The sequence below is a fragment of the Bos indicus x Bos taurus genome, chromosome 7, assembly GCF_003369695.1.
Source record: "Bos indicus x Bos taurus breed Angus x Brahman F1 hybrid chromosome 7, Bos_hybrid_MaternalHap_v2.0, whole genome shotgun sequence".
NCBI classification, from domain to species: Eukaryota; Metazoa; Chordata; class Mammalia; order Artiodactyla; family Bovidae; genus Bos; species Bos indicus x Bos taurus.
The window spans coordinates 44,775,764-44,790,553 of NC_040082.1; the positions used below are offsets into that span (position 1 = coordinate 44,775,764).

Sequence of the window (14,790 nt, forward strand, 5' to 3'; positions counted from 1 at the left end):
CGCCCAATAAGCTGGAAGCTCCACCAGGCAAGAACCACAGCTGCCTTGCCTTCCATCGCACCCTCAGAACTTACATTGGGACCAAACAACAGCCCATGTTCAACTATTTGCTAAATGGGTAAGAACCCACTGGTACCAGGCCCTGTGACCAGGTCCTTGAACTTATGGAGCTCACAGTTTAGAGGGAGAAAAAGTCAACCAACCAACTGCAATGTGATGGTAAAGACTATAAATAGGCCTCGTGGGAGTACTTAGGGAGGGGCACTTAAGCAAATGGGGGCGGGACTGGGGACACTCAGGGAAGGCTTCTGTGAAGAAGTGATTATGAAAGGACCTGTTTAGGCAAGCCAGATGAAGGCAGGGACAAAGACTGTAAGAGGCAAAACAGACAAAAAACCAAAAACACAGCATGTCCCAAAGGCAGGAGAAAAAACAAGACTCCTTTCAGCCAAAACGAAGTATTTCAGAGTGTTGATACGATGAATTATCTGCAAGTTTTTGGAGGTAAAACATCTGTTTACCTCACACAACATATTTAAACATTAATTCCCTGCTGTGCCAAAAAAAAAGCTTTTTGTATAAATCTTAAACTACTCTCTTTTGCAAGGGTCAGGATAGGCCAGGTGGAAGTGGAGGGCTCTAATTCTGGACTGGGGGCTAGGTGTCTTTGGAAAGGCCTTTCCAAAGCCTCTGCAGTCTTAAGGACTGAACTGAACCTTGTCAGGTCCTTGTCACTTACTACCTTCTCTTCACATTCTAGCCTATCTGATACTTCTTGAACAACCAGAACAGACAGGGTTGGGGGTGTGGGGGCAGGAAGGAGATGAGGGAATCGATCACAGTGGTACAATGGTAAAGGGGGCACAGAATTCCATACAAGGTCATCTATCAGGTCTCCTCTCAAGGCCTAGACCAAGGTATCCAAAGAAGGGATGGCAGTGGGCAGGTGAATGGAGAAGTTTGTTCCTCAAATTTTAGTTTCAGATTCAAACACTTCTCTAACAGAAGACTATGTGTGAGCTACTCATATATTGGTCTACTATTTCTAGAGCAATCTAACCCCTCCTTCCTTTCAACCTAAGATAAAGTGAGGCCTTCAGATATTAAAGAAGTTTCCCAAGGTCACCAGCCAACAATGACAGAAGACCTGAGTTCCAGTCTAGACTCTAACTCTCCAGGCCATGGGTCTGCACCTTCTCCCTTCCCTTTTCCAAGGATTTGATGGAGTTATATATGAGACAGTGAGGACAAATTCAGGGGGATGGCACTAAATAATGCAGCCATAAGGACTTAGATGAGGCAAAAAGAACAGCCAAGGGGCTTCCCTGGTGGCCCAGTGGCTAAGACTGTGCTTCCACTGCAGAGGGCACAAGTCTGATCCCTGGTCAGGGAACTAACAGCCCACATGCTACACAGACTGGCCAAATAAGGCCCCAAACAAACCCAAAAAAATCAAACCAAAAAACCCAGCCAAGTATTAAGAAACACTTAACTTTCAATGAGACTGCTGCCAGAGGCTACATGATCTCCTCCTATGAAAAATGCCACTCAGGAACTACAGAGATAGGGCTATCTTGGGGGGTGATCCACTGGAAATGGAAACAGGCCATATCAGCCTTCCTGCACTCACTGGTGGCCTGTGGCTTCCATCATAACCCTGAACTACCTGGCCTGACTGCTATTCCCTTAGAACACAGAGCTCTGTGCCTATGTGATACCCGTTCCACACTCTCCAGCCCAAGCCCCTAGAATCCAGGATAGGGAACAGGCCTCACCCACCTTGGGTCGCGCTGGAGAGGGCCGAGGCCTTTTCTTCACTTCAATCCAGTTCTCAGAATCCAGGTCAGGGAGGCTGGCGGACAGGCCCTTGGGCAGCGTCTTTAGGTTGCTGACCTCCTCTGTTTTGGTTGGCACTGGGGTGACTGCACGGGGAGAGCCAGGCGCAGACTCTGAAGGGTAGAAAGGGGAGGTCCTCATCCCTCCAGTCCTCCTCTTGATGCCAGCCCCGAGCAGGACTGCTGGCCGGAAGACAAGGGCAACAAGGAGGCACCCACATGCCAGCAGGGTACCTACCTGTCTCTTTCTGGTAGTGCTGGCGGGGCACAAACTCTGGGCAGTTGAGAAGCTGGGAGAAATCAGTCTGGGAATAATCCACTATCGGGGGACCAGGAAGAGGCCATTTCTCGGGCTCCTCCCTCCTGCGTACTTTTTCCTCAACAATCTCTACCACTTTGCTGTCCTTTAGGGCCTGCAGGGGAGAAGGAGGGAGAAGATGCAGAGGGAAGATGAGGACAGACCAAGATCTTGGAAGCCGGGGCATGACTGAGCCCCATGAGCTCAGCGCAAAAGTCCAGAGTTGGCAGGAGTATAAGAAAACTGGCCCCATCTTCCACAACCAGCAGATGAGTGAGATGTTCAAACTTGTAAGAGGTAACAACATGCAGAACACACTTGCCCTTTGACCCTGCCATTCTACTTCCAAGAATCAATCCGGGGAAATACTTGTACCAATAGGTGACAGCATGTATAAGATATGGACAAAAGGCCATTCACAGCAACACTGCCTGTAAAAGGAAAAAATCGGGAACTACCTCAACTTGCCACTACATAGGCAATTTAAACCAATTATGGCACAGCAATTCAACCCAACACTGCTGCTGCTAAGTCGCGTCAGTCGTATCTGACTCTGTGCGACCCCACAGACGGCAGCCCAGCAGTCTCCTCTGTCCCTGGGATTCTCCAGGCAAGAACACTGGAGTGGGTTGCCATTTCCTTCTCCATTGCATAAAAGTGAAAAGTGTCGCTCAGTCGTGTCCGACTCTTAGCCTACCAGGCTCCTCTGTCCATGGGATTCTCCAGGCAAGAGTACTGGAGTGGGGTGCCATTGCCTTCTCCGAACCCAACACTACTCAGGCTTAAAAGTCAGCTTCATATGTGTTGAGGTGGTTAACAGTCACAAAAACCAGGTCTAGATCAATGAGTTTAAGATCCCACTGGTGTTGGAATTGTTAATTAAAAACATGCAAATGCACACAAATTTTTCTAGGATTCACAGGTAAAGGGCTACAGGTATCTATCTTGGGGGAAAGGGGGTGAAGTAATGGAGAGTAGAGAAGAATTTTCTTTTTAATATCTTTTAAATGGAAAAGAAAAACATTTCAACATGTGATAACATACTCTGTTGGTGAGGCTGGGGAAAGAGGCATTCTCATACACTGCTGGTGAGATCGCAGAAAGTACACCCACTAGAAAGGGAATCAGGTAACAGCTAGCAAAATTATATATGCATTGGCCTTCAGTTCAACCATCCCACTCCTACAACAAAGACACACTGGCTAAACCGTGAAAAGATACATATACACACAACTCTAAGTAAGAACGAGGAGTCTCTCTCTATTACCACTACCACTACTAAGTGCTCAGCTCCCAGATACATTAAGTGAAAGCAAAAAATGGTGAAGAAATACATGTGCTATGTTACCATTCATCTAAGAAAGGGTGAGTATATAATAGAGAGAGGCATTTACTTATTTTTTTTAATGGAAGGATTCAAAAAAGTTTGTTTATAGTAAAAGGGAAAAAAGTATTAAGAAAATCTTTTAAGCTGGACTATCAACATACCATTTGCCTTTGGAAACACAGAAATATTTTATATAAATGTAAAACAAGTAAGAAATTAGGCGTAAGAAAGCATTCCCAAAAATGTGAGAGCAAGGCAAAATTACTAAAACTAATATGTACACAACCACACAAAAAGTATTTCAACTTAATAGTCACTGACCGTATAAATGGGGAAAAAAATCTAGGAGTAGGAGAGATACTGTAAGCATAGTCTGTACAGTAAAACAAATGAATAGTTACTCTGATGTTGTTTGGAATCAGGATTTTTGGCATGGGAGAGTAATAGTTACAAACATAAAAGATCCTTGGGTTAAGTAAAGACACTGGAGAAATATTAACAGAAAATATCAGTGTAATCTCATGATATATTAAAAAAAAAAAAAACAACCAATCATAGCAACAATCACCCTACAACTCAGGCTGTGATATCTAAATATCAGAACTACTATTTCCCCAAAATAAAGGCCCTAGAGTGTCTTAAAGAAAAAAAAAAAAAAGGCCATTCCAGATCTGAGGCAACAAAAGTACAAGATGAACTAGGGTCCCACTGGCAACAATTTGATTTAGCATAATAACTACAATAAATGAAACAGAATGCTTGAATCTACTAGTCTGTAATGATACAAAAACAAACAAAAAAAAACAAACTGAAACCTTACCAGTTACCTTTGAAGGTTATTAGAGATCAGCTCATAATTCTGAGAACTGGTTAACAAAGGAAAAGATAAAGCACTTAACTGCCCTTCCTGTACAAACTACATGCTTCTTGGTAACCAAATAGCTGATAAGGCAAAGTACCTCCCTAAAGAGTTATTCCAGCAAACAAATACAGACAGACAGAACATACACATTTTATAGTTTCTAATGAAGTAACAGGTAATTTACAGCTTATGTGACAAAAAAGAGAACCAGATGAAGCACTCATTAAGTGCCACCTGAGAGAATATATCACTATCTATAAAGTATTCTTGACAAGGAGGGAGAAAGGAAGGAAAAAACCTGAATCTGATCAGGTCTCTCAATCACTAATTTACAAAAAATCTGGAGTACGGAACATGTAAAATTACTGATTCACAAATTACTGAAAGAAAACTTCTAAAACGGGGTGAATTGGCAACTGAACAAATATTTGGTGATATTAAAGAATTGTTAATGTTTTTATATGTAATAGTGCTACAGTGAGTACTTTTCTTTAACAGGCCTTTATCTTTTAGAGACAGATTAACTGAAACATGGATAAAATGTCAGATTACTGGAGATTTTCTTCAAAGTAATCTGGGAAAGGAAACAGATGAGGAGACAAATGGAATAAGACTGCCCATGAATTGATAGCTGCTGAGACTGGGTAATGGGCTCATTACACCACTGTATTGACTTTTGCAAAATTTCCATGTCTGATGTCTTCCATGATAAAGGGGTGAGGGAGAGACGGGGAAGAAGGTGAGATAGAGAAGGGAAGGGAACGAGGAGAGGGAGGGAGAGAGGCTGGCCAAGCCTTGTAACCTTAGCACAAGAAATGAGATGAGGACTCTTCTGGGGTTCTTAGGCTTGACACAAACTCCAACTCCTTAAGTAAGGATCTTTCCTTCCCCTCCGCCCCAGCCCCAGGGAGGGAGACATACCGCAAAGATGAGTGAAATGTCAGTGGTAAGGGCCTGCACTCGGTGGAAGGACGCAATCAGTGTCATGGGAAGGAAACCGTCAGCATCCATTTTTCGTCGCAGGAAGAAGTCTCGCTCTAAATTGTCCACGCTGAAGTAGTATTCACTAGGTGGAGGGGAGAAGTGTGATTGCTCCATCATGTGTGAACATGCCTTCTTTGTTCTGTACATTCCAGGAACCTCACACAGCCTCTGACCAACCCTGTCCCTCTGTATTTACAATCTTATAGGCTGGAAAGAGATGATGTTATCCTCTCATGGCTCCCTAACCTTGGGTCAAACTGTCTCTCTCTGCCCTTCCGCCTCTTGGTACACCTGACAAACTCCTCATCCTCTAAAACCCAGTCCCAATACTGTTGGTCCCTTTCTCTTCTGCTCCTAAACTGCTTATCACACTCCACTGCAATGATCTCTTTCCTTGTATGGCCCCCCACTGGACTGGGAGACAGTCCACTAGAGAGGTTAGGAGTTGAGGTTTTGCAAGTCAGACAGAAACAGACTGAAATCTGTGCCTTGTCACTTATTAGTTGGGCAAGTTACTGGGCCTGTTTGCTTATCAATAAAAAGGGGATAAAACCCAGCTCATAAGAATTAAATAGGTAACTCTATAACTAAGTAAGAGAATGCCTATAAAGCTGAGCACTGAGCCTCATCAATGAGGACTCAGTTAAGTGTCTATTAGCATTCTGACAATGCTGCCATTACAAATAGAGGCCCAAAGGGAACAGAATCTAGACATTTTCGTTCCTTTTAAAAACATTAACTGATTCATTTTTAAAACAGAAGTACAGTTCTCTCAAGTTATCTTTTTCGTCTCCAGCCAGAGGCAGCAACCACTGTGATCCCCAGAAGGGCCTGTACAGCCTTATTCCGTCCTCAGGCACCCCCCAACCCCACCCATGTCTCCGGAAGGAAGACGCCTGTCCACTCACATCTGGCGTTTGATGTAGTCTTTAAGCAACTCCTGGTCCACGCTGTAAAGCTCAGTGCTGCTGACATTGTCAAAATAGTAGGTGATGTTGTTCATGTACTTGGGGGTGCGAGGCCCCTCCGCACCATCAAACTTTCGGTAGCCAAACTGGTAGTCAAAATGCGCTATGGGAGGAACAAGCACCATGAGGGAGAGGAGATCCCCGCCCACCGCCCCCGATGAACTCCCTCAGACATCCCGGAGCCCAAAGGGGCCTCACGTACTTCGAGTGCCACCCCGTCCGCGTCCCCGTCCGCGACCACGCCCCCGTCCACGGCCACGGAAGGAAGCCCGCGCCCCACCAGCCCCATCACTCTTCACACTCGATGTCTCATCCTGGTCATGCCAGGCAGGCTCCGATTTGGTCTCTGGTTGCCAGGCTGGAGTGGGGGGGGCCACGGGCACGTAGGTGACAGGCTCAGACCCTATGGGGAGAGAGGGCATCAGGTCAGGCCTGAGGGTGACCCCCAGGCCCAGGCCCTCCATAGTGGGAGCGCATACCTTTGATCTCCGCGCGGTTGGTGGGCGTGTGTCGTGGCTCTGGAGGACGAGTAGGGCGTGAGACCAGTTTCTCTCTGGGCACTTCAGGCTTCATGTCTATTTGCAACGGAACCCACTTGTGTTTGTTCCCTGGAGGATAGCGTGGGCACGAGAAAGGCTTGAAGGAGAGGCCCCTCCTGCCCACCTCTACCCCCAATCCTCTGTCCCTGGCAGGGCTTTTACTGCCCCGGTCACCTCGGGCAAACGCCTTTCCCTCATTGGACCTCATTTTCATCCCTGAAATAAGAAGGCGGTGGACTTCAATGTGATGGACACTCTTGGTTGACTCCCAATACCGATTTCTCCAGAGCACACCATTTACAGCCAGACACACGGCAGCCTGGAATCAAGACCGCACCTCCAGGCTCCCCTAGATACATGCCAAGGAGAGCTGAGTGGAAGCAGTCAATTCTAGGGTGCGTCCCTAAAAAGCAAGGAGCTATTCTCCCCTTTCCCCACGCTACTAAGTAGAGTGAGTCACCTGGGATGAGAAGAGCCAACACACAGCAAGACAAAGGAATCAAAGAGCTGCCATTATAGGCCTGGCCTACTCCTACCAAGCTCTCAAGTGAAAGAAACAATCTTCCATATTGGTTAAACCACTGTTCCTCTAGATACGTATGACAGCAGCCAAACCTGTATCCTAGCCATTTCAGCCAGAGCAATGGGATCGCCTGTATTTAAATGAAATCTAACACAAGGCAGAAATACGTCAACAGACACCAAGAACACACTGAGGGAGGGACCGCCTGTCTTCTGCACTGCTTGAGCCCCAGTGCTGAGGACAGGGCTTTCCAAATACGGTTATAGCAAAAGAACTGATGGACAGATAGTTAGAAAGAAGCTTGATGGCCCAGCAGCCTACACCCATCAGACTCTCAAGCACTTCCGGGGGGCTCCTGAAATTGCTCCAGCAGCCCTCGAGTTCTCACATTTCCTGTTCTCCTGCTACCTTCTCCCAAGTCCTGCTCCAAGTCACTCACCTTTCTTCTTCTGTCCCCCTCGCTGGCAGTCCTCGTCCCCATTCTTCTCCTCCCCCGATTCATCGGATTTGGTTTTCGGGCTCTCCTTACTATCACTCCCCTCTCCTTTCTCCTGTTCCTTCATGTCCTTTTTGGGTGGTAGCTTGCGGGCAGGCTGAGACTTGTGGGCCTGTGGCTGCAGCAGGAAGCAGAGGAACAGGGAAGTGACATGCATCTGAAAGCCACTCAGGATGGGATGGAAGGGAGCTCCCTGTCACCGGAGCACATGATGCAGGTTGGGGTGGATGTACCCTATAGCCCTGTTCTCACGCCTGACATGCCTTTGCTGGGAAGAGTGGTCAAACAGGCAAGAAGCAGAGGACAACCCGCCTCTCCAGGTCCCTTAAGTCTAAATGAGAGAGACAACCCCTCAACGTGGGCTGTGGCCTGCAAAGGCCAGGTGTTTACTCCCTACAACAGGACCATGTGGTCTGAATCACCGGTGGGATGGAGGAGACACTGGCCTCTGGTCTGTCCACACCAATCCTGTCTGTGAACAAAGCACACTGGCCCAAGCCGATGAGAGACCTTGCCATCAGGCCAGGAAAAAAGATGCTGATGGGGAAAGGACTGACCAGGGGTCCACCTTCTGCTGGGGCTTAGGAAAGCTACGTCAGCTTCCCCATAACCTGTGGTCTGGAGGTGGGTACCTGCCCTAATGACCATTCTGCTGCACTCACAGGCAATCCAAGTGGAGAACACAGGTTTTAGAACATGACACACTGATTTTCAATCCCCGCCTGGCCATCAAGGACTAGTGATTAACCTCCCCTCCCGGCCTTAGTGGCCTCATCTGTAAAATGGGAATTACCGAAGGGCCTATCTAGGAGTCACTGAGGATTAGGTGAAATGGTGGATAAATGGCACTTGGCAGTCTCTGTCACACAGCAAGGGCTCAAAGGATGATTCTTAGCTATTTCAAGGTTGCCCATATTTTCCAACCACTCCTTCTAAAAAACAGAAAATTAACACCCGAGGCACTGAAAGCTTGAGGCCAAATGTGAACATGTAGACGGAGTTCAAACCTGCCCATCCCTTCCCACAGACTCACCTGCACACTCTTATGGGCTATCTCTCCAGGTGTTGGCCAGTTGATTGCATCTCCAAAGTCACCAACCTGCAAGGCACATTCTGTGAGGGTTCCAGGGTAACCCTGCCTCCACCATTCAGGCCCTCATCCAAAATACAGCTCCACCAAGAGATCATAAGCCAAAACCAGTCTGTCCACGAGAACCATCCACAACAAAGACCCAGAAAAAGTGCCTCTGCTATTCAGAAATCCCCTGCAGCCCAGAAGCACTCACTACAACAGAAAAGAGGCTCCCACCTCCATCCAGGAAGCCCACCCCCACCCCTGGGTTGCCAACTCATATTTCTTACCTTGCCACCTTTGCGCTGTTTAGGAACTGCTGCCCTCACCACCTTTGCTGGGGCAGAATGTTCTGTGGAAGCAAGAAAGGAGAGGTGGTTATACAGCACCCCTCAGAGAGGGCCCCCGACCAGCTCCTCACCCTCATCACTGCCCCATGCCACTAAGCAACCTGTAGGTTCCCAGACAGAAGATGTGGTGGACAGAAGAGGGACACATGCTCAAACCCCGCTTTCTGAAGAAATTACGGAAAGTGAGATCATGAAAGAAGCAGACAGCCCAAACCCCAGGAATTCAACACTGGTCTCTCACAGCTCTTACCCTCTTGTGTAAGGGGGACTGAGGCCTGGAGACCCTAGGTCCATGGCAGGATTTGCTCTATAATCCAGGGCTCCTGAATCACAGCAGATCCCATAAAGGAATCTGAAAGACTCTCTCTGGCTCAAACATTCTAGAAGTCTTCATGTGAGTAGACTTAGGAAGGCAAGACAAAAACCCTAAGTGGGCAACCAAGAAGTCCAAGACCTCTTCTAAGGCATGTGCATCAGAGCCAGCTCTGTCCTCAGTGATCTGTGGTCACCAACGGGAAGATGTGCCTGCCTTCCAAGTTTCCAGAGGAAAAGTGAGACCATCACCCCCTACATTTGACTCAATGGTTCCACCTTTAGGAATTTATCCTAATGATACAAATTAGACAAGTGTTTAGGCTTATGTGCAAAGATGTTGCAAGAGCTATTCATAATTTCAAAAACACTGAAAATAATGTCTAACAGTAGGGAACTGGCTAAATAAAAGTTGAGCAACTTCCAGAGTGTTCTTAAATGATAATGATCTCTACTGATATGAAAACATAAACACACTAATGAAAAAAATTATAATCCTATTTTTGTAAAATAAATTGAAAAGGTATACATACAAATACACATAGTAGGAACTCTGGAAGACATATAACCAAATATTACCAGGACCTAAGTAGTATGTTTGGGCTTCCCTGGTGGCTCAGACAGTAAAGCGTCTGTCTGCAATGCAGGAGACTCGGGTTCGATCCCTGGGTTGGGAAGATCCCCTGGAGAAGAAAATGGCAGCCCACTCCAGTATTCTTGCCTGGAAAATCCCATGGACCGCGGAGCCTGGTAGGTTACTGTCCATGGGGTTGCAAAGAGTCGGACATGACTGAGCGATTTCACTTTCACTTAAGTAGTATGTTTACAGTGATTTAATTTTGTTTGGGATTCTCCAGTAGTTTCAACCAGGGCAGAGAAGAGCTTTCTATTTTTATTACTTTTAATTTTTACTTTTTGGCTGTACCGTGCATCACGCAGGGTCATAGCTCCCTGACCAGGAATTGCACCTGCAGCCCCTGCAATAGAAGTGCAGAGTCTTAACCACTGGCAAGCCAGGAAAGTCCAGGGGCTTTTGGGGAAAAAAAAAATTTTTTTTATAAGGAAGTGGCCCTAATAAGTCTGGTCCTTTCTACACCTATACTTGTTTTTCCAAGTTGGTTCTGAAGACCAGGAGTTTCTGAACCCTTCCTTCCCAGAGACCCACAGGATAAGATACAACCCGGGCCTCTGCTCACCCACCCCTTTGCCTCCATTGTTGGCCAGCCATGCCAGGACAAGAGCTACCCCCAGTCCCTGAGCAAAAAAATTTTTCCAGCTGGTCTCAAAAGGAATGTTCCACTTCTTGATCACACGCATGTTCCCTTAATGAGAAGGGAGTCCTTGCCTGATTCCTAACTGGGAGGCCATTGAATTCTTGGCTTCCACCCCATACTGGAGCCACTGCCTCAAGACATTCCACATGCCAAAGGAGAGCTGGGGCTCTATAACCCAAACCACAGCATCCCCTATTCCCAGTGCTGGGCAGTGCAGAACCAAAAAATCTCTTTCAGTTCCAAGAGGATGGAGCTTGTAAGCCCAGGGAACTCCTTACTCCACACTGATTCTCTTGCTAACTCCAGTTTGGCCCAGAGCAGCCTAATACCACGCAGCTCCCTGACTAGGACCAGCAGAGGCAGCTGTTAGAAGATCAACTCCCTCAATTACACATAAGCTATGGCAGTAATTACTTCTCCAGGGACCCAGCTTATAGACCCCCAAAACACTCCCTGCGTGCTATCAGGACAAGAGCAGGCCGAAAGGCCGGCACCATCAACGTCATTATCATGAAAGTGGAATGGGAAATCAGATTCAGAGGGCAAAGTGCTCTTGAAGACTACCTAAAAAGGTTTAAGGCAAAGTTTTGTCGGATCATTGTCTTATTTCCTCTAACAAAAACTCTTTCAAAATTGGGAAGAATCAGATCCTGTAATTACCCCGCCTAACACCTTGTTCAAGATCACAAATGGTAAAGTACTGCTAAAAGTTCAGGCTCTCCTTAATGGGAGTGACCCGCTTCCACTAAAAGACCCCACCGATTCCCTACTCCCCCACCAATCCCAAGCTGACCAGGGGAATGTGGCTCTCTGGGCACACCCAGGAAAACCAATCAGTTAGCCCTTTGAAAAGTTTGCTGAAAAGGCCCCATCCCTAGTTAGCCTCCCTCTATCCCAAGGACCCTCAGTACCCTGGTTCCTACTCTGCTCTCAGGTAGGGCCTCGGGCTGCCCCTGCTCTAAGGAAGAATAAAATTCCCCAGAGAGACAGAGAAATACTTTAGGGAGAGAGAACCACTGCTACCTTTAAGCAAAATCCCTAGCTCTGTTAAAATCCCGCAGGGCCTAGGGGAACGCAGGAAGGCTCGGATGAGCTACTGTCAGGCCCTGGGGGCAGGTTGGAAAAAAGACTAGGTTTTCTAACTTCAATTACACATCCTTTTCTGGGTCCCCTCCCAACTGTCCACCTTCACCAGGCGCATGCACGTGTACAAACGTGGGCACACGCAGCACAGCTCCACAATGTACAGGGCCTGGCATCTAAAATGGCTCCCAATGGAAACCAATCTTTTGTGCAAGAGGCCAGTCCTTATGTCCAGCACCACTAACAGCCACCACTGACCCAAGCCCAGCTCGGGACACACTAAACTCACCACCTCGCATGTGCCCAAGAAAACAGTTGTAGGACATGAGAGCAGCAAAAAAGGCCCGTGGTTCTGATTTCTTCCATTTAGATAGGCAACTGAGGCTCCCAAAGGCTAATAAGGGGCTTCCCTAGGGAAGAGCCGGGATGGGCACTAGAAGCCTCAGCTCCCTCTGTCCAGTGCTCCTTCCAGCTCACCAGAGATTCCACATGTCCACTGGTGGGAAAACGGGTCAAAAAGCTTTCCTGGTATAATCTCAGAGCACCGTCCCGCCACCTCCTGGTGAAGAGTCACTGGACAGGTTCCCAGGCAGAGGTGTGGTGAGGTGGCCCGAGGTGACCCCAGCACTCAGGGGGAGGAGGATGGCAGGCAGAGGCTCTGTGAGTGTCTCCCTTCTCCATCAAGGCAAGCAGAGGTTAGCTGGGATATGGAAGAGGCGAAAGTGGAGTCTGCTAGGAGCCAGTACTGAATGTTGTTCCGGGGAGTGGAGGCGGGGGGTGGGGGGGGGCGGTGTCAAGGGGCTTTCTACAAACACATACTCATTCGTGTATTAAATGAACCCCACAGTGGAGGTGGGGTTGGGGAGGGAACAGGGAGACCAGGAGATTTTTCATGAAGCTCTATCTGATCAGCAAACTCACTATTTTCACTTAAGACTGTGAGTGGTGAAGAGAAGGGGAGCTAAACCAATACCCTCCTCTCCTGGAGCCTGGCTCTTTTTCCACACTCTGAGCCCCACCTCCCCTGCAAGAAAGGGGCTGGCTCCAGGGCAGGTCTCCCCAGGAGAGAGGAAAGAAGGAAGGGGGGGATTTGCCTCAGTCCCCAGGGAGGCTGTGGTATAAACCCCTGCCACACCAGAGGAAGGAAGAGCAGAGGGAAGGCCTGAAGTTCCTTTCAGTTGAAGAAATCCAGCCACTCCACCTTTTTCTCAGCACAGAAGAGGAAGAGAGCCTGGCCTCAAGGAGTCTCTGTCGGCCTATAAACAGACCTAAGCCCAAACACAGCTGGTGTAAACCCAGGTAAAAACACAAAGTATGGGTGACCCTTGAACAACACAGGGGTTAGGAGCACTCACCTCCAACACGGTCGAAAAATCCAACTTAACATCACGCAGTACTGCTTTTACATCGAGAATAGCCACGTATTAATGGACCCACACAGTTTAAACCTGTATTGTTCAAAGGTCAAGCCCACTTAAAAAAAATTATTTTTCATTTGTTTACTTTTGGTTGCACTGGATCTTCACTGCTGTGCGTGGCGAGCAGGGACTACTCTCCAGTTGCGCTGAAGTAGCTTCTCTTGCTGCAGAGCACAGGCTCTAGAGTGTGTGGGCTTCAGTAGTTGTGGCTCTCGGGCCCTAAAGCATGGACCAATAGTTTGGCTCACAGGCTCTGTTGCTCTGCTGCCTGTGGGATCCTCCTGGACTGGGGATCAAACCCCTGCCCCCTACATTTGGTAGGTGGATTCTTATCCACTGCACAATCAGGGAGGTCCCAACTGTATTTTCTACACTGCTTGCTTCCAGAAAGATCCTAAAGCTGCTGACCCTTTTGGGGAGGGCACAGGGGGACCTAGAAGGGCCAGATGTAGGTCTTAAGGAGCAAGGACTTGGTAAACTAGCAAGAAACTAGGGAAGGATTTTGGGGGGGAAGGTATGCGGATATGAGTCAAACTCATCAGGTTATAGAAAAAAGAACTGATAAGAGGGGGACTTCCCTGGAGTCCAGTGACTAAAACTCTGCACTCTTAATCCACGGTTTGAGCCTGGGTTCGATCCCTGGTCAGAGAACTAGATTCCCACTCTCCAAAGAAGACTGAAGACTCTGAGTGCCACAACTAAGATCCGGTACAGCTAAATAAATGAAGATTGGTAACAGGAAGGGAAAAGCTGGAAATGAAACTGAGGGATGAGTGTGGGTGAAAAGTGAGATGGGGCCGGGCTAGATGGGAGAAGGCCTGAAGGATGGGGCTGGCCAGAGGAACTACTAGATTTCATGCCTTAGTGCCAGGAGGACAGGGGAAGGCCAAACATTTATTTTGGGGCTGGCATCATCTCCTGGAGATTAGCGAAGTATCTAAAAAGGCTGAATTTACCCTGAGTGCAAAGAACTTCTGCCTTGGGGAACAAGGTCATTTGTTAGGGGCTGCATTAGTGGCGTTCGTACCCATCTGCTGACCTATTCCTATGGCCATTAGGTCAACTTCTTGAAGAGACAACCACATCCCAGGTGAACTACCCTGGCTCTGTGCTCTCACTGTACTGTATCAGCTGCCGGTTACTTATCTATTCTCAACCCCACCCCACCCCCCTTGACAGCAGGTACCAGGCTGCTTTCATAGCAGTGATTCTGGCATCTAGCTCAGGACCTGGCAATACAGCTGAGCTTTGCTGTTCCAAGTGCTAGTTCCTGAGTCTATGGCCTCAATCCTCAACCTTTATTTTAGCTGGAGCCTTCCCCCAGGCAAAAAAAACAAGTGTTCACAGGCACTGCTGGGTCCCAGCAGAACCTAGTCTAGACTCCAATACTCACCAATTGTATAATCTTGGAGACACTCCCTACCAGCCACCCTCCCTGGGCCTCCCTCA

The 14,790-nt window shown here is 47.9% G+C and overlaps 1 protein-coding gene across 3 annotated transcripts in view; it reads right to left on the reverse strand.

Annotated features, from left to right (window-relative positions):
- The window catches only part of LARP1 (La ribonucleoprotein domain family member 1), a 91,471-nt gene that overhangs the window by 13,005 nt on the left and 63,676 nt on the right, over positions 1-14,790 (reverse strand). For 2 of the 3 annotated variants that reach the window (XM_027545875.1, XM_027545871.1), the window contains exons 2-10: positions 9,195-9,256; positions 8,866-8,931; positions 7,776-7,950; positions 6,754-6,882; positions 6,477-6,677; positions 6,215-6,377; positions 5,244-5,388; positions 2,074-2,248; positions 1,780-1,949 (exon numbers count right to left, since the gene is read on the reverse strand). In XM_027545875.1, the coding sequence (XP_027401676.1) occupies positions 1,780-1,949; positions 2,074-2,248; positions 5,244-5,388; positions 6,215-6,377; positions 6,477-6,677; positions 6,754-6,882; positions 7,776-7,899 (1,107 nt within the window). In that variant the 5' untranslated portion in view covers positions 7,900-7,950; positions 8,866-8,931; positions 9,195-9,256. The remainder of the gene's footprint in view (positions 1-1,779; positions 1,950-2,073; positions 2,249-5,243; positions 5,389-6,214; positions 6,378-6,476; positions 6,678-6,753; positions 6,883-7,775; positions 7,951-8,865; positions 8,932-9,194; positions 9,257-14,790) is intronic. The other variant, XM_027545872.1, reaches the window with a different exon arrangement.